Source organism: Urtica dioica, chromosome 7 (assembly GCF_054948205.1).
Source record: "Urtica dioica subsp. dioica isolate 48M chromosome 7, U.dioica_male_clone48M_v1_H2, whole genome shotgun sequence".
Taxonomy (NCBI): domain Eukaryota; kingdom Viridiplantae; phylum Streptophyta; class Magnoliopsida; order Rosales; family Urticaceae; genus Urtica; species Urtica dioica.
Window position 1 is genome coordinate 808,378 of NC_142762.1, and position 23,301 is coordinate 831,678.

The 23,301-nt window shown below is 34.9% G+C and overlaps 1 protein-coding gene across 1 annotated transcript; it reads right to left on the reverse strand.

Moving 5' to 3' along the window:
• Nucleotides 1–16,325: 16,325 nt before the first annotated feature.
• On the reverse strand, nt 16,326–22,998 carry LOC149390066 (phosphoenolpyruvate carboxykinase (ATP)-like). Its single transcript, XM_089619340.1, has 13 exons — nt 22,794–22,998; nt 22,473–22,708; nt 22,217–22,386; nt 21,954–22,107; nt 21,602–21,686; nt 18,737–18,837; nt 18,334–18,632; nt 18,084–18,257; nt 17,845–17,910; nt 17,579–17,757; nt 17,350–17,519; nt 16,945–17,113; nt 16,326–16,733 (listed from the first exon to the last, which is right to left on the reverse strand). Exons 2-13 carry the CDS (start codon nt 22,688–22,690, stop codon nt 16,590–16,592), a joined length of 1,929 nt encoding a protein of 642 aa, XP_089475466.1. The 5' UTR covers nt 22,691–22,708; nt 22,794–22,998; the 3' UTR covers nt 16,326–16,589.
• Nucleotides 22,999–23,301: the final 303 nt, after the last annotated feature.

Consider the following 23,301-nt stretch of genomic DNA (forward strand, 5'->3'; position numbering starts at 1 on the left):
CGAGCTCACCTAAAGGAAACGAACTGAGTTCGACCAACTCACTTTGCCCACAGCCCAGGCCTAGTTCAACTCTCCGGTTTTCAATCAAGAAGGAGTCAACGCTCATCACCCATTCAGCCAAGAAGAAGCGGTCATCAGCCAATCTCCTCGCCACCACAGAGCAAATTAGCGCGGACGTTGTGTCTCAAATCACTTCACAGCACGTGACTCAGTATACTTTTTCTTAGATTTTGTCTCTTTATTTTCAGTCTTTATCGAGTTCATTGTCCTTCAGCTCGAGCTTGGTACCCTTCTTATATTCAGTCCGATCAGCTTGCAATAAAACAGATTAATTCGTTTCTATTTTAATTTCGGTCTATTATTTTCATTATCGAGCTTTATTTCAATTGTATAACGACGAATTCTTGAGATCCAGACATATATAAATAAATACGATACACAAATATATTATATAGTTTCGTGATTGTTGAGGGACCAAATCCAACATCAACATCCATTGTCTTGAGGATACCGGAGGGTCGACATCTTTAATTGAATTTCGCGTTAATAGCAGAATTCCCTAAATTGTTTGAAGATGAAATGTACCACGTTGTCTGCTACGATTTCTCGTGGCGTCCCGTGACAACATATGATATTTTGTCAGACGAAAGATTGCACGTCGAAATCTTTAATCGAGATAAAGGCGCCTGCTTCGACTCACTTTGAAAAATAGTCAATCAAGACTAAGAGTAACTGTATTTCGCCTGGCGAAGCGCGCTATATCCATTACCACTTCATGAAGGGGTACTGGGCCATGATTGAGGACAACTCTTTGGCGGGCTGTTTAGTATTCAAAGCATGTCGTTGGCCTTGATCATGATGTATTGAATGCTTTTCAGAGTCGGAGACCATTGTAGGCCAATAATACCACGGTCCTTTGATTTGATTGCGAGGTATTGTCCCCCCACATGGCTCCCGTATTCGCCTTCATGTACGTCGACGAGTATTTTTTGGAATTCATTGGTTCTGATGCACCTTAAGTAAGGCCCAGAAAAGCTTCTTTTAAAAAAAGATGTTGTCGATGACCTAAAATCTAGCGCTAACTAACTTTAGCTTGCGCCTTTTTTGTTTTTCCGCTGGGATCTTCCTGGTGGTGACGTAATTGAACATTTCATATCTCAAATTCTCTTATTCTATAGTCATTATTATGCTAACACTAATGGCGATAGAAGATTGTTTGACCGTTTTCACTAGTATGATTCTTGTGAGTTTGAGATCCGAGGTGGATTTTAGGGTGGCTAAGGCATTCACAGAGGTATTTTTTCCTCTGGGGTGCGGGTCAAATCGAAGTGATCAAACTGTTTCTTTAGATGTCTAACGACCTTTACGTACAGTCGTCTCTTGTTTCGAATTCATCAATGAGTTGGTTGGCTACGAGTTGTGAGTCGCAAAAAGCGTTCAATCGTTTTGCGCCAACGGCCTTCATTAGCTGCAGTCCGGCGATCGGGACTTCATACTTGGTTTCATTATTTGAAGGGACAAAGTCAAGCCTGAAGGATTGTTAAATGAATTCAACATGGGGGTAGGTCAGATGTATATCAACTCCGACTCCCTATTTGGAAGAGGCTACTTTTAGGGTGGAGATACCGTCAGTTTTCGTGACTTTGGGGTCGTCCGAACAGAGCTCGACTAGGAAGTCGCCCAAGACCTAGGATTCGGCCATGTCCTATTCCGATATTCAATATCGTACTCACATAGTTCGATAGTCCACTTCGTCAGTCTCCTCGGCTGGATGGGACTATGTAAAAAATTTCTTAGTGGCTATGTGATCATCGCGATGATCGTGTGCGCCTGAAAGTAAGGTCGTAACTTACGAGCTACTACAACCACAGCTAGTTCTAGCTTAGGGTAACGGGTTTTTGCATTGACGAGCAATTTAATTTTGTAGAATAAAGGTCGTTGGTCGCCGCGTTCCTCCCTGACCAACACTTCACTAACTGCCGCGTGGATATGGCTACGTAGAGGAAGAATGGCTCTCCCTCGACCAATTTCGTAAGTATTGATGACGTCGCTAGATAGGTTTTTACCTCTTGAAAGGCTTTTTCACACGTCATCCCATTAAAACTTCATGTTTGCTTTTAGGAATGGAAGACATTTATCGATTGATCGGGAATGAATTGGCTAACCATAGTTATCCTATCGGTTAGCATTTGCACTTCTCTCTTGTTTCTCAGGGATGGTAGTCCATGTAGTGCTTATAGCTGGTCTGGATTTTGAGTAACTAAGTAACCGATGAATTTTTCGGATGATACCCTAAACGATTATTTTGATGGAGCCGTCTCCCAAAAAGAGATGCGACTATGTTGAAGGTTGTGTGAGAGACAGAAGGGATTGTTTGTCCTCCCACTCATACAAAATGAATATATATATATATATATATATATAATATACACACACATATATGTATAAGCATGTAGCTATAGATGCATCAATTGCATAGTGCACATGCATGAAGTTATTCCCTTCTAATTCAATGACCACACCCTATTCCTCTACATTTTCTCTTTGTAATTTGAAAGTTCATAATAATTGAGATTAAAAAAAATAACATGTCAACCGTAAACTATATAGCATTGCGATTTGCTAAGTATCTCGAAGTATTCTTCCACATTTCCTATGTAATCGGTGTCTCGTAGAGATTTAACTAACATGTCGTCGATATATACCTCGATACTCTTTCCTATTTTTTATGCGAACATTGTTGGAAATGTTGTTGGAATACATATAGTATTAAGAAAAGATTATCGCTTCTAGCAAGCGGAGGAATATAAAAAATTCTTTAAAACACGTAAAACAATTTTACTACCTAGACAAAGTGCATGAACATATAATTTAAAATTTAAAAACTATGAAGAGTTTTCACTCGGTACCAACCTCGCTTGAAGCTTGAGCATTGAGAAGCCTTTGGAAAGGTTGAATTGCTTGTCTCCCCACTTAGCTTATCTCTTTCGTGTCTTCTTGAACCTGAGTAACCACGATAGTTTCTACCACTAGAGTCTTCGAGTTTAAAAAAGATTTAGCATGCGTGCACTATTAAATACAATGACTCAAGAACTAGCCTTAGAGTCAAAGAGCTAATACAAAACGCTAGGTCTAATGAGGACCGAGGTGCCAAAACAAAAGAGCAAGAAGAGAGAGAGAGAGAGAGAGAGAGAGAGAGAGAGAGAGAGAGAGAGGGGGTGGGGGGGTTGGGCGGCCAAGTTCTAGAGAGAGAAGCTCTCAATGTCAAACACTTGTGTATTCAACATTGCGAATGAGGTGTGGTATTTATAGGAGGAGGGATTGCCTTGAAGAGGTAGTTTCCTCTTTTCTATTGAATATCACATATTCATGAGCACACTCTTTATTTCTCATTCCTATCAAAATACCAAGGTTGGAAATAGTTTCCTCTTTTCTCCTTAGTTGGCCGCCCATTTTGATAGCCTTATGCTATCAATTTGTTTCCTCTTTTTCCTTTTGGCAAGTATCTTCATACATCAATGCACAAAATAATTTCTCTTTCTCTCTTGATGGTGCACGAAATTAATCATCTAGAACAAGCTTCTAGATGCTTCTTTATTTGTTCAAGACAATACAAGAATACCTCATGTGGCATTTTCACATAAAATTCTATAAAATGAAATTTAATTCTCAAGGCACATATGCCATGCATGGCCGTGTGAATCAACTTCATTATCATCATATGACAATGTCAAAAACTTATTTATTGACATTCATACCATCTTATGTCATAATAGATAAAATTACCCTTTAGACAATTTTCAAAAAAATTCGTCTAGTTCAACACTTGAACTTGTTTTGACTTAGCTACTAGTTTAACTAATCATACTCTAATTACTTGTGGTAGTGACCTCATGGATCCAAAATGAAAAAAGCTTGAGCTAGCATGCTTGGACACAAAAGTTCACAAACATTTTCCAAGTTCTAGCTTAATGTCAATTGACTCCAATAAAGAGTTGACACTGAAAACTCTCGGTTCAAATGAATATGTTTTCTACTAAAAAATTCTACTTAATTGTGATGAGTGGATCCATTAAATATTATCTATGTTTACCCTTCATGAATATCATCAACTAGATGGGATTTATAAAATTACCATTTTACCTTTCTAGTTGTTATTTCCTCAACTCATTTGTCACTTGTGAATAAGTTAGAAACAATGTATTGACGAGGAGCTAACAAGTCACATTGATTCATCCAAAAGAGTCATGACTCAATTTGGATACTGACCAGTTCATTTATTCATATTCCAAGGAACAAAGCATGAGGTGTTATACATGCATTTCAGCAAACTTGTATATGAATTCATTATCTACGAGATCTTCAAAAAGTTGTTCATGATATCTTCATAACTTAGTACTTCACCAATAGGTCTTGTCTATATCACATAGTGAATCTAGAACTCTGACTTTCTCAAATGAGAGTACGTAAGCTATGAAATGACATGTCTCATTTCAGGATTGAGGTAAGCATGATGCAATTCATACATAGTGAATATGAGACATAAGAGGTTAAATGGTTTTTTCTTACACTGTCTCTAGAAGTGCACTGGTCAATTCAGTATCTTCAAAAGATACCTGGAAGAACTATAGAGTCTCCAACTCTCTATATCTCATAACCAGAGATCATAGATTCTCCTAACAATCATACTGAGATCTATAGCCCTTTGATCCTTATATTGTGAATATGTTGTTTTAAGCAAACCATGAAGAGGTTGTTCATGCAAATCTATATTTGGCTCTTCATTTGTTGTTAGGTTTGTTTAATGACTAAAGACTAAGGTTTATTATAAAGCTTCAAACAAACAAGGAAGGATGAAGAAAAATTTCAACTCTTTATTAATTATTCAGCAGTTACAAGCAAGAGTCTTCGTAAGACTTTATTACATCAAATGTATATAAGTTATGACTACTACTCTTCTTGTGGGCACCAATGCCAACAAATGTTGCCAGAAGGGTATTATCGTAATTACTATCAAAGGCATTATTATCATTATATAATGATTACTATCAAACAAAAAAATAAATTCACAATCAATGATAGAAAAGATTAGTTGCAAGTGATAAGCCTATGCTTGGGTAGCTAGACAGGAAATCATATGCAACTCGTTGTAGACTGGTTTTGACAAGTGGGAGCATTCGGTATAGGGTACCATATATGACCTAAATAGGTTGCAATTAAGTATATCGTTTAAGCGACCACTACAATGGGACGTATCGAAAACACAACTAATGGTCAAAATATGCATCAACATAGGTCCTGATGTGCTTTTTGAAACCAGAGTTATATATTGGACTCTTTGATTCATTTGTTCACAGTTAGGGAAGATGTTTATACTCTTATGTTTTGGGAGACCGGGGTATAATTAGTGATGGAAGGGAAACGTAAAAATTGGAATCCAACTCTTAATAAAGAGAGTCAATGTTTGCTCACCTGATAGCTGAATCCATAATCGACCGATTGTCGACACCTTTGTGCTATGAGAAACAAAGGAATCTTACGCTAGGGAATCAGTAGAACTCAAGGCTCAGAAGTGAATTGATGGTATAACAGTATATTTGACCTTTCGTGTCACGAGCTAAACTTGGAGGGTAGATACATACGGAGTATATCAATAGACACTTATCTATAAGGATCACGTAAATATGATTCTGATAACTTCGATAGGTTCATTCTTGGAATTTAGTGGAATATCACAAAGATTTGATGAAACGAAATAAGAGAGGTAATACAGTCTGCGCTCTTCCTTGTGCTCATCTAGCTTTGAGTTATTAAATCCATAGTCATCGAGTAAGCTCTAGTAAAATGAGTTAGAAAACTCATGTAGTAAATATGTGAATTTGACTACATACTCACTACTGCATTTTGGTTGCAATATTTTTCGCATTCGTGATAAAGTACTTCACGAAGAAGTTATTAATTAATAAGGAACTTCGGAATATCACTAAGATTTAAATGGGCCTGAAAAAGCAATTTAAATTAGCCCACAAGGCCCAATGAGGCTTGTGGTAGGCGTGTACACCAATGTAAAAGAGTCTTGGATTTCTTTGAACAAAGCCCAATTGGATTGGGGCGTATCAGAAATAGAAAATAAATATTATATAGTAAATATGATCCGATTTTATGAATATTTAATATAGTAAATATTTATGAGAGTGTCATGGAGATATTCTCTACTATTCTAATATGAGAGTGTCATGGAGAAACAAATAATATAGTAATTATATTTATTTAATGAGAATATCATGGAGATATTCTTTATTATTCAGTTACCCGTATAATATATTCTAATATGAGAAGTAAATAAATATTAGATATGATCTGAATATATATTTAAGTATCTTAAAGATATTTAATTTATTCTATTCACAGTATAAATATTGCATATTGATTAGAATAAGATTAAATCAAATCGGTAAAGTGCATATTCTATTTGGATAAGCTAGAATGCTATAAATAGGGGGCTTGTAGTGGTGCATAATTCGTCCAATAGCCTTGTTCCGCACTTGGAATTTTAGGTAGTCTCTCTCCCTTGGTGTGGTCGAATTTTTCTCTCTCCCAGCTTGAGAAAATTTGTCCATGCCTCTTCCCAAAGAGAGAAAGAATTATTTTGACACCTCATTGGAATAATTAGTGATAAAGAGTTGGTCCGCACTTTGATTCTATCTCATTCGGAGAAATAACTTGGAAGACTTGGTGTTGATCCGACACGAATAATGCGAGGAACCTGAAGGACACGAAGAATGCGAGGAATGCGAAAAACATGAAGATTGTCCACCACTGTGGAGAACCAAATAGCGGGAAATCAAGTAATTGATTTATTATCTCATTGTGTCTTATGGTTGATTTGTTAGCAACATCTTCTTCTAGATTACTTAGGTTATCTCGAGAGCTAAAACGACTGCAAGCGCTAAACGAAAGAGTGTTTTTGAATTAAAATTGTTTTGAATTATTTCCGCATTAAACACAAAAAATTATTTTTTTAGTCATTTTTCCATTACGAGCTTCATGAACTCGTACAAAAAATTTATAAGAATTTTTGTAATGATATAAAGAAAATCAACAACAAACATTTCGTTCACTAATAGTTGATAGGTTGCACTGGTGTTCTTAAGTCTGAAGGGCATTAATTTATAGCATTAGATTCTCCGATCCGTAGTGAACGCGGTTTTTTCTTTGTCGTTAGTAAGCATGAAGATTTATTTATATCCTGATAAAGCATCCATGAACCACATCATGGCCTACAGTAGCCTCGACATGATGATCAATGTGAGCTAGGGGGAAGTTGTCTTTCGGACATGCCTTATTAAGGTCAGTGAAGTCGATGCATACCTTCCACTTCCTGTTTTTTCTTTTTTACCATCACGGTGTTGGCTAATGAATATTGGTATTTCAGCTTGCGAATGGAGACATCACCGAGAAGTCTTTCAAGTTTTTCGTTAATAACTTTGGCTCACTCGGGACCGAGCTAACGTCTTTTTTGTTTTACTTGTGTAAAGTTGAGATCGACATTAAGCTGATGAGATGCAATGTCGATACTAATACCCGACATGTCTTTGATAGTCCATGAGTAGATTTGTTTCCTTTCAAGAAACAAATCAACTCTCGTCGGATGCTACCTTTTAGTTCGGCTCCGATCTATACGTATTTTTTTGGGTCGGTTCCATCGAGCTGTACCGGAACTGTCATTTGGACACGAGGTGAGTCCTGCTTCTCAAGGCATTCATCCCCCTCTGGCTTTGAGTTCTTTTTTCTTGTCGTTCGATCCGATGGTCATTAATTGCAATTGTCCATCGAGTGTTTTACTTGGTTTCAGCTTGTAGCTACTCATGTAGCAGATTCTAGCGGCCTCCTGACTTCCTCTAATCTCTCTGATTACGTTCGTTGTTGGGAAGCGGATACACTGATGATAGGTCGAAGGCACTGTTAGGAATATTTCCTACTAAAGATAATGAAATAAATGATTACTAAATAGAACAGAAAGTTGACTTAATTAGCATTATTGATTAGTGGGTTGTTTTCTAGCTATAATTGTTGGTGATTATGCACCCATATAACCATGCGGAAAATTAATTACACTAACATGAGCTAATCAATATTGATTATATGTAACAAGATGTAGATTTACTTTAATTAATTTAAGCATGAGAGAAATATCAAGCAACCGATTTAAACAGAAGAGTCATTAGGAAAAACTTACGGGTTTCTCCTTAGCTACAGAATCTTCAATGCGTTCTTCAAGCTTTCATTCCGAGTTCCTCCAACTCCTTCTTCAAGCTTTATCTTCCACGATCAGATCTCCGGGAATGGCTTTAGTACTCTCATTGTATGGCACTCAGAAGATGACACCGTGTAGTCTTCCGAAACGTAATCTCCGTGACGAATAAGAAGAAATGGTGGGCACACTCTAAATCTCACTACGACACTGATTTATGACTTCATATCGTACCATGTTTATGGGGGGAATTCCAAGGGAGAGGGAGAGAGATTTTTTTCGTCCAACACCTAGGTGAGTTGTAATTCTTGCTTAAGCAATTGTGTCATTTTTGCTTTCTCTTAGACCCCTATATAAAATGGTAGAAATGAGATATTCTAGGAAGACATAGAGATATTTAATTCTCATTTATTCTTTCCTATTTTGTAGTTAAGCATGAACAATTGGATCTTGACTACAAATCCTACTTTTTCTCTCATCAATCAGATCATAATCTAGGATATTATATTTCCTTATTTTTCTCATATATTTAAGGAATCTAGATACTTGAGAATAATGAGGACGATATCTTATTTTCTTATTTAATGGAGAGAATATCTCTACCATTATTATTCTCATAGATATTAAGAAATTAATTATGAGAGAGAATAAATGACAATATATTATTTCCTTATTTAATGGAGAGAGAATATCTCTATCATTGTTATTCTCTCTCTTATTTAATTAGTTACCACAAATCTAGCAATTAATTAAAGAGAGAATATTGGGTAATTAATACCCTTATGTATGTGCCTACCTCATGGTCAAGAGCCAAGGAATTTTCAAATTTTACAGTGTCCAGGAGACCCAACTTAAAATCCAATTAATTATTTACTTGATCCAACAATAAATAATTAATTCCACAATAAATATTTAATTCGGAAAATAAACAAATTTCCGAATGAATGCTGGTAAACAATTTATAGCTGTTAGATTGTAATAATAATATTCATTATCACCAAAGAGTTCTTATCCGTCTTTATCAGAGCCGAATCGGGAACTATGGACCTAGTAATAGAAGCTTAACAAATCCGATGAAAAAGACAAAATAGTCCTTTCTCGTGTTCTATCGATTCGTTTAATCTTGGTCAAATACTCCACTATGTAAGACAAGACTAGACCCTTCTTTATACTAGAATTATATTTACTCATGGTGACGAATGTCTACTGATGTAGTAGTTCGTGATCAAGATCCTCCAGGTTCAACCCTTGTCGAGAAACATCAATTATTCTGTTATACTTTTCTTGACACTTGTAAGCTCTAAGAATTGTTGCTTCCCCAACGAAATATTCTTCTCAATGTTCATACTTCGGAAGTGCATGCAATCTATCAATTCTGGATTCAACCGTTAGGTGAAAGAACATTTACCTTCTTTCAGGAAGGCTGGATTCCATATCTGTAAATCACTTCCCACTCGAACCATTTCTAAACTCCCAAGACATAAGATGTGATTAGCATGATAGTAGCCTTTTAGCGAATGAGTGAAAGAGCGCGGTAACATGATCCAGTGTCCATGATCACTTCAGGATTTAGAACAAGTCTCACTGTGACCATTATTAGCGACCTCGGTTAGTGTGTCGTAACGGTCCTTAAACGACACATCTACAACAAGACCTGTCCGGGTTGTAGACTTACCACAAGTATAGAATGCTCTCACTAAGTGATCAACCTTCACTTTTGCTCCACATATATGATTTCAGATTTAGCTACCCAAGCATGAATCAATCATCGACCAGTTTTAGTTCACCGCTAAAGCTCAGATGCCGAACATGTGACTCAGTTTGAGGTTGATGACTGTTTGATAAATCTTAATGTATAAAAAATAATGCTTTCGATTCGAATAAATTATAAATGACAAGACTTTATTTTATTAATAATTTCAACGAGAATTTACATAAGCATCTTCTCATGGGCAAGAATGTCGGGGAATCAGGCGCGTATCAGACACGAACAATCGTTCTGATGCGACTCGTTCGAGATGATTCCACCATATAACCATATTAATGCGGACAAATAATTAATTACGCTGATCATAAGCTAATTAAATTATGGTTATAATTAACAAGATCTAGTTATGTTTAATTAATTTAATTCACGAATACTTACATTGATTTTCGATTCAGCTACGGAACGCTCCTAAACCAATCGCGTACTCCTTGCGTCGTCTTGATGAAGAACTCGAGGATGACACCTTAGTCTTCCGAAACGTAATCTCCGAGGCGAATAAGAAAGATGAGTGGGCCCAGTCTTTATCTCACTAGATCACGAAACTAGGTGTTTTGACATCTCTCTCTTATTTTACTAAGAATGGAAACGAATTTCCGAGGGGAAGAGAAAGAAAATTTCGCACGGCCAAGGGAGAGCCACGAAATTATTAGGTCAAAATCCTTAATTTTTGCCTTCTCATGAACCCCTATTTATAGTAGTAAAAGGAGATATTCATGGAATCTTCCAGAATATTTTATTTCCTTTTATTGTGTTCACACTGGTGGATTAAATTTAGGCCATTGGATCTCAACAAGTGAATCCTACTTTTTCTCTCATCCATCATATCAATATCTATGAGATATTATTCTCTATTTAAATAGAGGATATTTTATTTAGTGAGATAATAAAGGAGAATATATTATTTCCCTTTAAATATATTATCATATATTCTCCAAAATATTTTCCTTTAAATAAGGAGAGAATATAAAACAATATCTTATATTATTCTCTCTCCTTTATTTAAACAACTAAAGAGAAAATATTGGTAAATACCAATTATGTAAAAATCGGTTTTTAGGCACACGGCCAAGGGGGATTTGCGCAACTCCCATGCCAAAATTCCCAAATCCGATTTTCATATTTTGTGCAAGGCCCAATTGCTTAAAACTCAATTAATTATTTATTTACTTGGTCCAACAATAAACAAATAATTAATAATTGTTTATTTACTTCATCAAACAATAAATAAAAAATTCTACCATAAATATTTATTTAATTCTGCGAATACCCGTTTTCCAGAATTAATGTTGTCAATCACAATTACAGCAAGTGAGATTAATAATGATAAACATTATTATACGAAAGTTCTTATCCGCCTTTATCATAGCCGAATCGAGGACTATGGACCTAGTAATAGAAGCTTAACAAATCCGATGAAAAAGACGAAATAGTCATTTCTCTTTTTCCATCGATTCGTTTAATCTTGGTCAAATACTCCACCTTGTAAGCCAAGACTGAACTCTCCTTTATACTAGAATTATATTTACTCATCGTGACGAGTGTCCACTGATATAGTCAGTTCGTGATCAAGATCCTCCAGGTTCAACCCGTATCGAGAGAAGTCAATTTATTCCGTTATACTTCCCTTGATACATATCAGCCCTAAGCATTGTTGCTTCCCCAGCGAAAGATTCTTTCGAACGTTACTTACTTCGAAAGTGCTAGCAATCTATCGGTTCTGGAATCAACCCTTAGGTGAGTGAACATTAACATTCTTTCAGGAAGGCTGGATTCCGTATTTGTAAATCACTTCCCACTCGAATTATCCTCTGAGAAAACTCCCAAGACATAAACTGTGATTAGCATGAATAGCCTTTTAGCGAATGAGTCAAAGAGCCCAGTAACATAACCCAGTGTCCATGATCACTTCAGGATTTAGATCAAGTCTCACTGTGACCATCATAGTGGCCTCGGTTAGTGTGTCGTAACGGTCCTTAAACGACACATCTACACCAAGACCTGTCCAAGTCGTACACTTACCACAAGTGTAGAATGCTCCCACATAGTGATCAACCTTCACCTATGTGTTCCACATATATGACTTTAGATATAGCTTTACAGGCGTATATCAGTCATCGACCTCGTTTTAGCTCACCGCCCGAACTCCGGTGCCTAGCACGTGACTCAGTTTAATACGGAGGTTATGGAAGATAGTTGTTATTGATTCTAATTGTTTAGAACTCAACCCACTAATCATATAATGGTAATAAAGTAATCTTATTATCGAATTTAGTAATCATTTATTCATTATCTTCAAGTGGGCAATATTATTCCTAACAAAGAATTCCTAACAATAATCAATAACAACTATCATCCATAGTCTCCGTAGAACTGAATTACATGTTGGGCGTCTAAGTTTGGACGGTGAGTTATAACACGGTCGGTGATTAATCTAAGATCTAGATTAAAAATCACATATGTGGAACACTGGTGTAAAGTTTATCGCTTAGTGGGAACATTCTACACATTTGGTATGTGTACAACTTAGATAGATTTTGGTTGTTGATGTGTCGTTTAAGGAACCGTTATGACACACTAACCGGGATCGCTACGATGATCATAGTGAGACTTGATTTAAATCCTGAAGTGATAATCGATTTCTAGGTTGTATTACTGGGTTCCTTGACTCATTCGTTAGTGGTTAGATACAGATGCTTAAATACATATTTCTTGGGAGCTCGAGATATGATCTGGGCAGAAAAATGATTCACAGATACGACATCCATCATTTCTGAAAGAAGATCAGTGTTCACTCACCTGAGAGTTGATTCCAGAACTGATTGATTGCGCGCACTTACGTAGTAAATACGTACAAAATAATTTTTCGCTGGAGAAGCAACGATGCTTAGGGCTCATATGTATCAAGAAATGTATAACAAAATAACTGACCTTTCTTGATACGAGAATGAACCTAGAGGATTGAGCTCATGAACTTATTATATCAATGGACGCTCATAAATATTGAGTAAAATAGAATTCTAGTAACAATAAGAGTGCATTCTTGGTTCATTTTGTGGTGTGACTCCGAGATTGACGAATCAAATGAATAAGAGAAAATAGAGATTTCGTCTGTTAATTCGGATTCGTGAGAGCTTCAGTTACTAGCTCCATAGTCCCCAAGATGGCTCTAATGAAATGGATAGAGATACTCGTAATAATTATATAATTGATTACACACTCACTACTGCAACTTGGTTGAAATATCTTTTCCACTCATAATAAAATACTTTACGAATAACTTATTAATTGTTAAGTAACTTCTAAATATCACTGAGATTTAAATGGGCTTGTAAAAATGCAATTTAAATCGGTCCACAAGGCCCAAAAGGATTGTGGGCCCAAAATGGCTTGTGGTATACGTTACAATAAGGTACATGTGGTTTGGATTCGTTTGATCAAAACCCAATAAGACTGAGGTTTTTCTCAAATAGAAAATAAATATTATATATTAAAAATGATCCGATTTGGTGAGTATTTAAAATAGTAATTATTTATGAGAGTATCATTGAGATATTCTCTACTATTCTATATATAGAATAGTATATCTTATTGTGAGAAACAAATAATATAAATTATGTTATTTATTGAGAATATCATAGAGATATTCTATTTTATTCGTTTACCTTAATAATATATTCTAATATGAGAAGTAAATAAATATTAGATATGATCTGAATATTTTATTTATTAAAGTATCTTGGAGATATTTGATTTTTTCTATGAATAGAATAAATATATCATATTAAATTGAATAAGATCAAATCAAATAAAGTAAGTGCATATTCTATTATGATTAATCTAGAAAACTATAAATAGTGGGCTTGAATAGTGCAAAATTCGTCCAATAGCCTTCTTTCTCACTTGAAATTTTCGGTAGCCCCTCCGCTCATAGTGTGGACATTTTTCCACGCTCTCGGAGATGGGAAATTCGTTCATACCACTTCCCAAAGTGAGAAAGAATTATTCTGACACCTTGTTAAAATAATTGGTGACTAAAGAGTTGGCCCACACATTGGTCTCTATACTTGCAGAATTACATCATGGAAGATTACGGTATCGATCAGTCTGAGCAACCGAAGAATCGATGATCCAAGCAACCAAGGAATCCAAGAGCAAAAGATCCAAAAGCTATGAGCGTGGATGGTCTATACCTGATCTGAAAGGTATGTAAGCAAAATCCTCTTATGGTATTGTGTTGATTATATTTGCCCAAAATATTAGATCTCTTGTTGAATAATGAAAAATTAGTCGAACTAAGCCACCTGAAACGTTGAAATTGTAATCTAGCCAACGTTTCGTCCAAATTTTCACTCTAGCAAAAAATGATGACGTGTCTTAATTATGTAAGATGTTAATTACTATAATATCCTCTACTAGAATTTACTTACAAAACTTGTAGCCCACGTTTGATCAACCAAAATTTTCGAAGTTAATACACGTGTATATATTTAGAATTAAAAAAAAATCTATATTTGGCAAAATTTGTTATTGAGCGTTTTCTTATTTCTTTCTAATTTTTTGTTAATCTCCGCTGCTTTGTTAATTTTTGTTAATTATGGTAAATTTACATATGTGCAGATAGAGGTCGATGGTGTTATCAATTGATATTTCTTTCCTTTCCTTTAATACGGTGTTATTCATAAGCCGATCAAATTTTCAATACGAATTTTCGAAGTTAATACACGTGTATATATTTAGAATTTTAAAAAAAAAATTCTATATTTGGCAAAGTTGGTTATTGAGCGTTTATTTCTTTCTAATTTTTTGTTAATCTCCGTTGCTTTGTTAATTTACGTTTATTTTACGCACGATAAGCTTCGGCTGACTGAAACGTTGGCTAGTATTTGGTTTCTATGATTTATGTTACATAAGGGTATTTTCAATATTTTCTAACCGTTTATTTCTGTAAATGCCTAGATTACAAAATTTACCTGGCTACATCTTTAAAACCATGTTTGAAATTGGCTACGTTGCTAGATTACCCATGAATAATTCTGAGTATCCTGATAATTATTCTTTACGTTAAAGATTTAACGATTGTTCGGGTTTAATGACAATTACCCAATATTCAGGTTCTTCTATTCCGCATTTGTAAAAATATTATAGGATTAAGAGATTGGTTACCCAATGAAAGTATTGAAGCGAATGTTCGTGTTCAATACATGGGAACCGTAATTAACCTTTTATGGAATTAATTTACCCACTAACTGGTATTAGAGCGATTGTTCGTGTCTGATACCTACCTTATTTCCCAATAGTTGGTATCAGAGCCATCACACGTGTTTGATACCAATTTGTTTTTCCAACGTTCACGCCCATCGTCCCATGTACCCATGGCCTACTTAATATTATGTTGTAAGGAGAAGGTCAATTGAAGACGATGAATTCCATGATTTTATTCACACCTTCCGTGGAATAGGTAATATTATCAACCCAATAGAGGGAGTCGTTTCTCCTTTGAAACCGGCTAGATCAGTTGTTTCTCTCTCGATCGCGGCTTCGTCGATGTTCATTCTCTTTAGTGTGCCTTTTGAAAATGACATCGACTGAACTGTTGTTATCAATGCTACCTCGCAATTTGTTTTTGGAAATGTGATTAGTATAATGAGCTTCTTGAGAATATGATTACGCTACGCTTTCAAAACGCACTGGAAAGTAATACTTCTCAATAATTTTTTTTATAGAAATTTATAACTTATTATGCCATTCCAAACATCATGTTTGTGATATAGCCAACGTTTGTAAACATATTAAAAATAACCAAACATAGGAGATGACAATTAAATAAAACATTTAAATTTTCCATTTTGTCATTCCAACCGTTTTTTTATTTGTTTTTTTTTTTCTACAGTGATTCATCACTCTTTCTCTCTCATATATATTTTTTTCCTCATAAAAACTTCACAAATCCATATCTTCCTCATATGAACTCGAAATTGAGTGATTCCAAATCTTACGGATTCGTGGTGAAGAGAGCTTCAAAAATAGACCCATCGTGTAGGATGAAAAATCTTGTCTACTACTGTAAAATTCTGCTGGAGTTCACCATTGTTACATTAATTTTCATTAATTGTCGAATTTTTTTAAATTATTTAATTTTTTTTTGTTAATTATAACATGTTTAATATAGGGATATTTAAGTCAAATATAATTGTCATTGACTGTTTTCCTAAACGTTTATAAACGTTGATTATATCCCAATTTTATAATTTAGTTTTGACTATAAATCTACAACACCTTTTGTTTTCTCGGACATTTCTCAGTAATATTTGTTGATTAATATTTGTTGTACACCATAATTAAGAAGGACAAAAACAAACACAGGTGAGCATAGACAACGTAACCACACACACAAGGGGAAAAATTGATCCACCTAGAGTGTAAACAAATAATATTTTTTATGTGACAATTTAAATTTGTTTTATTTAAGCAACCACCTTGAACAAAAGGTAAAAAAAAAAATTCATGATAGTAGAACCCTAATTAATTCCGGTTTCATAATCTTCGTAGATAATAATGGCCGTTTGATCAGAAAACAGGACCGGCTGCCAGAATTTCCTCCATCGTATTATCGTCATTTCCAACCTTATAATTCAAGAACCCTTCAATATTTTTCTTAAACAAACCACCCAAATGAAGTAGAGTGTCATTGTACGCCTGCTTGTCCGACCACTGCCACATTAAGAAGAAAAAAAAAATTAAATACACACATTTATCCAATAACTAAGTAAAGCAATCGGTTTTTTCTTTTGAAGCAGCACTCGATTTTTTTTTTTTTTTTTTTTTTTAAGTAGATGTTTGAGTAACATTAAAAAATAATAAGTTTGTCCTGAAGCAATTATAATTCAAATTATAAATAAATCAAAGTAAAGAAATCACTAACCGTGTTAATTGGGTCTAAGATTTCAGAGGGGACTCCCTCTATTTCAGTAGGGATTTGTAAGCCAAATACTTGAGTCTTGGCATAGTTTGTCTGTAATAGCGTTCCCGAGTGAATTGCGTCAATGATCTTCCTTGTGTACGCCAACTTGATTCGGCTACCCGATCCGTACCTGTGATACAATACACCATTTATAGAGTGTAACTAAGCTATCAACAACATTTACGCTTAAAAAAAAGATTAAATTAAAAATATGATAAGATTAATTTAAAAAGAGTTTAGCGTAATATTTTCCTTTTCTTTACATATAATTTGTAAGTACAAAAAATTGAGAATGAAAAAAGAAAATTGAAACAGCATGAAAATAATATATAAAGTTTTGTGGGTGTGTCGAAGATTGATATATACCTTCCGCCGGACCATCCAGTGTTGACTAGCCATCCGGTGGCCCCATAGTTTTGCATCTTGTGGGCGAGCATCGCCGCATATTTTGTGGGATGCAACATAATAAAAGCAGCCCCAAAACAAGCCGAGAACGTGGCTCTCGGCTCCTTCACACCCTCTTCTGTTCCCGCCACCTACATTTGAAAGTTGTTAATTATTCGTTTAATTAAATCGGAGATTAAGTGGTGCGTACCAGAGCGGTGTATCCACTGATGAAGTGGTACATGGTCTGAGCCATGCTCAGCTTGCTCACTGGTGGAAGCACTCCAAATGCGTCGCACGCCAGCAGGACCACATTCTTTGGATGCGGTCCCACACACGGAATTCTTGCGTTTGGGATGTACTCAATCGGATACGCTGCCCTTGTGTTCTCTTCAACACAATTCAAACCCCAAATGTTTTTCAATTTAAAGCCGCGTCTTGTCATCAGTAAATATAAATAAATTTCATCTTCTTTACCTGTAACGGACTTGTCTGTATAGTCTACTTCCCGGGTATGCTCGTCAAACACCACATTCTCTAACACTGCACCAAATACATAACACATATATAGCCTTACACCAGAAAAAAGAGGGCCATAATTTATTATATATATTTGAATAGAAAGGTATATATCATCCGGAAAAAAAAAAAAACACAAAACATGAGGGGCCCGAGGTACATGCCTGACCCAAGTATGGTAAAAAACAATGTCATACCGGTTCCAAATTTGATGGCATTCCAAATATCGGGTTCCTTTTCCCCGGACAAATCGATGCACTTGGCGTAACACCCTCCTTCGATGTTTGACACACCATTCTCACCCCAACAATGCTCGTCGTCCCCGATCAAGTACCGGTTTTGGTCTGTGGAGAGAGTCGTCTTGCCCGTGCCTACGAAATAAGCAATTATCAGAAAATGTTGTAATAAAGTTTCGTGGCCCGTCTTGTTATGTGTATTTATATTTACCGGACAGTCCAAAAAAGAGGGCAACATCGCCATCTTTGCCTATGTTGCAGCCGGAGTGGAGGGACAAGATTTGGTGCTTGGGCATGAGGTAGTGCATGACGCCGAAAAGGCCTTTCTTCATTTCACCCGCGTATTGCGTACCCAATATCACCATCTCTCTCCTCGCCAGATTGAGGTCGATGCTTGTGGACGAAGTCATGTAGTGAGTGTAACGGTTACACGGGAATTGTCCCGCATTGTAGATTGTGAAATCCGGAGTCCCAAAATCCTCTAGCTCTTCCGCTGTTGGTCGGATACACCTATCACCCCATATAAATACATAAAAATTAGTAATGTGTTTATTACATGGCCATAAGAGGCTTTTTTTAATAAAAGGAATTTTAATTTGCTATTTTTGACTTACATGTTGTGCATAAAAAGTGAATGGTAAGCTCTGGCAGATACAATTCGGACTTTGATTCTGTTTTCTTGATCCCAATTCAGAAATTGGTCGTTCACAAATACCTATAGAAAAATAAAGAAGAAGAAAATTCCAGTTTCAGTTTTTTATTTAACTTTTTTAATTGAAAGATTTTTACCTTTTTTCAGGAAAGATTTAAACTTGATAAATAGAAAAGAAAGACAGCCATTTGTCCAGGTTTTGGTCATATATTTTAAAACAGTTATGAAGAAAAACACGTTACACGGTGTGTATATATATACACACTAGTGTAATAAACGTCCTAGTCATTGCAAAAAAAGTTAAATTGACAAATATTTGACAGATTACTCAATAGTATTTTAGACCTCGCTACTCACTTAAAATGCACAGAAGTCCATTATATATTTTAGATCACAATTCTAGTTGGCTGCATGATAAAATGAATAAATAACCCAATAAAATTGCATATGTAACAAAAACCATGCATATTAATGAAAAATAGATGCGAACACACAACAAAAAATTATGAATAATTCATAAAAAATTTAAATGAAACTGTAAGATGTATAAAGATAAGTCTAATAATAATATTGTAACCATCAAGAAAAATAAGATATTCTCGGAATATGTTTTTATAACGACGCAGCTGATTTCGACTCACATCTAGCTACATAAACACTGAGACCTAATTTGATTGGCTACTAAAAAATTATAACTCTCGAGGTATATTATATATAACAGAAAAGTCGGAGGGATCAATTAGATAAATCTAATATTTTTTTGTATTTTTTTGTTTTGGTAAGAAGCTCCGAATCGATGGAGCAAAAAAAAATTGATATTCATTGCTGTAATGTGCCACACTGCCACAGTGATGTCAGACTTTGAGCTTCCCTGAATAAGTGGAAATAAATTACTTATAATATACTATATGCGCTATAACTGTCTCGTGACATATTTGACACGGAAGTGGATAAGGATCGGGCACATAAACCTAAAAGCAGACCTTTTATTTGTCAAAGCCCAACTAATTAACACGTAATCACGATCGCGTAAGCGTTGGTGTATAATTTGTTGCAAGATTTTGATTCTGTTAGTTTTAAATGGGATCTCTAGACTGGATTATCCAGTAAAGGGTCGTTTCACAGCAAGTGGCCTATCGACTCACGAATTTATTATAATATCATATATGTATTTATTAAAATTTCAATTAGAAATATTGCACTTGGTAAAAAAAATGACTAAACTATGATAATTTTTTGAATTTTTTTCGTACTATACGAGTCACCTTAACTAAACTATTAATCAGTTTTTTTTTCAATCACTTGTTTGTTTGCTGTTGACGATTATGCATAAACGTCTAAGGAGGTGCAACTTATTATTTGTTAGCGTTTTGTATAATGGTCAATTTTTTATAAATTTTCTGTAAATAATCACTTCAACTTATTTACGATATTAAAAAAAGACAAAAAATCATAAATATGCGAAAATATTTTTATTTAAAGAAGAATACCAGTTTCAGATTTTTATTTAATTTTTTTTAATTGAAAGATTGTTACCTTTTTTCAGGAAAGATTTAAACTTGATAAATAGAAAAGAAAGACACCTTAATGTATTATGTATGGAATTCATTTGTCCAGGTTTTAGTCATATTTTTAAAACAGTTATGAAGAAAAACATGTTACACTGTGTGTATATACATGTAGTGTAATAAACGTCCTAGTAATTGCAAAAAAGTTATATTGATAAATATTTGACAGATTACTTAATAAAAAGAATAAATAACCCAATAAAATTACATATGTAACAAAAGCCATGCATATTAATGAAAAATAGATGTGAACACACAACAAAAATATAAATAATTCATAAAAATTTAAATGAAACTGTAAGATATATAAAGATAAGTCTAATAATAAAATTGTAAACATCAAGAAAAAAACATGAATATTAACTATTTATTTTTATAATAAAACGAGGTATTTTCGAAATAAAAATAAAAATGAAAAATAAGATATTCTCGGAATATGTTTTTATAACGAGGCAGCTGATTTCCACTCACATCTAGCTACACAAACACTGAGACCTAATTTGATTGGCTACTAAAAAATTATAATTCTTTCTTATATGGGCTTATATTGAGGTATATTATATGCAACAGAAAAGTCGAGGGATCAATTAGACAAATCTAATATTTTTTTTATTTTTTTTGGGTAAGAAACTCCGAAGAATGTGTACCTAGGATAGCATAGTATAGTGGTATGTTAATTCCACACCACATCACACAGCTAAAAAGCTGCCTTCAAAAAAAAAAAAAAAAAACTCCGAAGGGATGGAGCAGAAATTGATATTCATTGCTGTAATGTGCTATATGCGCTGTATAATATCTGTCTGTGACGTATTTGACACGGAAGTGGATAAAGGATCGAGGCACATAAACCTAAAAGCAGACCTTTTATTTGTCAAAGCCCAACTAATTAACACGTAATCACGATCGCGTAAGCGTTGGTGTGTAATTTGTTGCAAGATTTTGATTCTGTTAGTTTTAAATGGGATCTCTAGACTGGATTATCCAGTAAAGGGTCACGACTCACGAATTTATTATAATATCATATATGTATTTATTAAAATTTCATTTAGAAATATTGCACTTGGTAAAAAAAAATGACTAAACTATGAGAATTTTTTGAATTTTTTTCGTACTATTTGAGTCACCTTAACTAAACTATTAATGCGCAACTTGTCATATTATCAGCAGCATAGAACGAGTCGCTTTGTTTTCCTAGAAAATCGATTAAGAAATAAAAGTCGTTTTAAAATATTAATAAAAAAAAGTAGGAGGATATTTACCTTGTCCAAAGAGTTCAAGTAGTCCACAGCCCTTTCTCTATTCACTAGGAAAGTCTGCTCGTCCATTTCAATATTAGGAGATCCCCTAATGTCAATTATAAGGAGGAAGTATATTAAATTATGAAATTGGAATATAATCTCGAATAAACTTGGAAAAGTTAGGACTTAGGACCGTGTAGATATGCAATTAAAAAAAAAAAAAAAAAAAAAAAGCTGTCTCATTAAAACGAAAAAGATGCAATCATCGCATTTCGAATGACTCTTTAGGTAGACGATGTGAAATGTTGATTATTTTGTTAAAAGAAATATCCAGCCCAAGTATTATATAAAAAGTGAGAATAAGAATACTGACTTTCCCCACCAGAGCTCTTCTTGGGTGGTCTCATCTTTCACAACTCGTTTGTCCCTCGGAGCTCGACCCGTCTTTGCTCCAGAGAGAGTGGCCAACGCACCAGTTGACGTTATAAACGATCCTTTCTCGTATTTTATAGCTTGCTCATACAGTTCTACACAAATAATAGTAAAATTGTCTTAACATTTATAACAATTCTTTTATTGAATATCAATCATCTATATTTTCAAACTATATATAAGGAAAGTAGTGAAATTAGATACCAGCAGGGGAGAGATTGTAAAGGACGTGAGTGAACTTGAGAGCGCTGTCACTGACGGCAATAGTGGGAGCGGTGTAATGATGATGACTGCTCTTCGTTTCTCTCTCATTCTCACTCTTCCTTGTCACCAAGTTTGGTCCTGTTTCCCTCGTCAACGATGCCAATGATGCACTACAAACCGACCAACCCTTAATTACGACTACCGTATATGCATTGGTCCTAATTATAGAGCTATATTTATAAAAGATATAATATACCTGATGGATTGAAGGCGATCTCCTTGGGCGGCGGGTCCCACGGGGGTGGTGGGGACGGACTTCTTCTTTTGAAGAGAATGCAGTTCCTCGATTGTCTGCGCATTCACACGTGTCGCGCTGTCGTCGTGACACATCTCTGTCCCGGCGTCCTTGTGGGTCTCGATCTTCGGCAATCCCCTCCTTCCCGTCTTCGATTCTCCTCCGTTGATCTGTTCCATCTAATCGATGTACCTGCTCTGATACCATGTTGGATATATATATAAACAAACAGAAGAACATTAAGTAATTAATCTATGTATGTGATTAGTGCATGTAACGTACCTCTTATTACACGCAACAAACACCAAGGGCTTCTCGATAGAATGGAAGAGATATTGTGAGTGATGTTTAAGGGGAACGGAAGAGGTCTATATATAAAGGATTGTTCAGAGAAATAAGTGATAAAAATAAGATGAATAGATAACGATTGAAGATTTCAAAAACAACTCAAATTAAATTTTTATGTCACACGTATTTTTGTGCTGGCATGGCCTAACAACCTCTCTACACGTTCTTCTGAATTTAAAAAAATGCTTCACATTTTCCACGAACGTGCTTATATGCGCATGCTTAATTACAGTACATAGATTTATCTAAACTACACACAAAAATGATTTTGATTAATTTGGAATTTAATATATACTGTACTACTGAGTCCAAAGCCAAAACAGAAGGGAAAGACGGAAAAGATGAAAGAATAGGAAAAAAAAAAAAAAAAAAAAAAAAAAAGTCGTATTAAAACCATCTTACTTTCTCTTAAATTTTGCTATCCATTGTGAGGTGTAATCTT

Coding starts and splice junctions, on each gene's coding strand:
- LOC149390066 (XM_089619340.1), bottom strand. CDS start 22,690: ATGGAACAGATCAACGGAGGAGAATCGAAGACGGGAAGGAGGGGATTG. Junction 22,108..22,216: donor TTACAATCTCTCCCCTGCTG/GTATCTAATTTC, acceptor TTATTTGTGTAG/AACTGTATGAGCAAGCTATA. Junction 18,838..21,601: donor ACTTGAACTCTTTGGACAAG/GTAAATATCCTC, acceptor ATTTTTCTATAG/GTATTTGTGAACGACCAATT.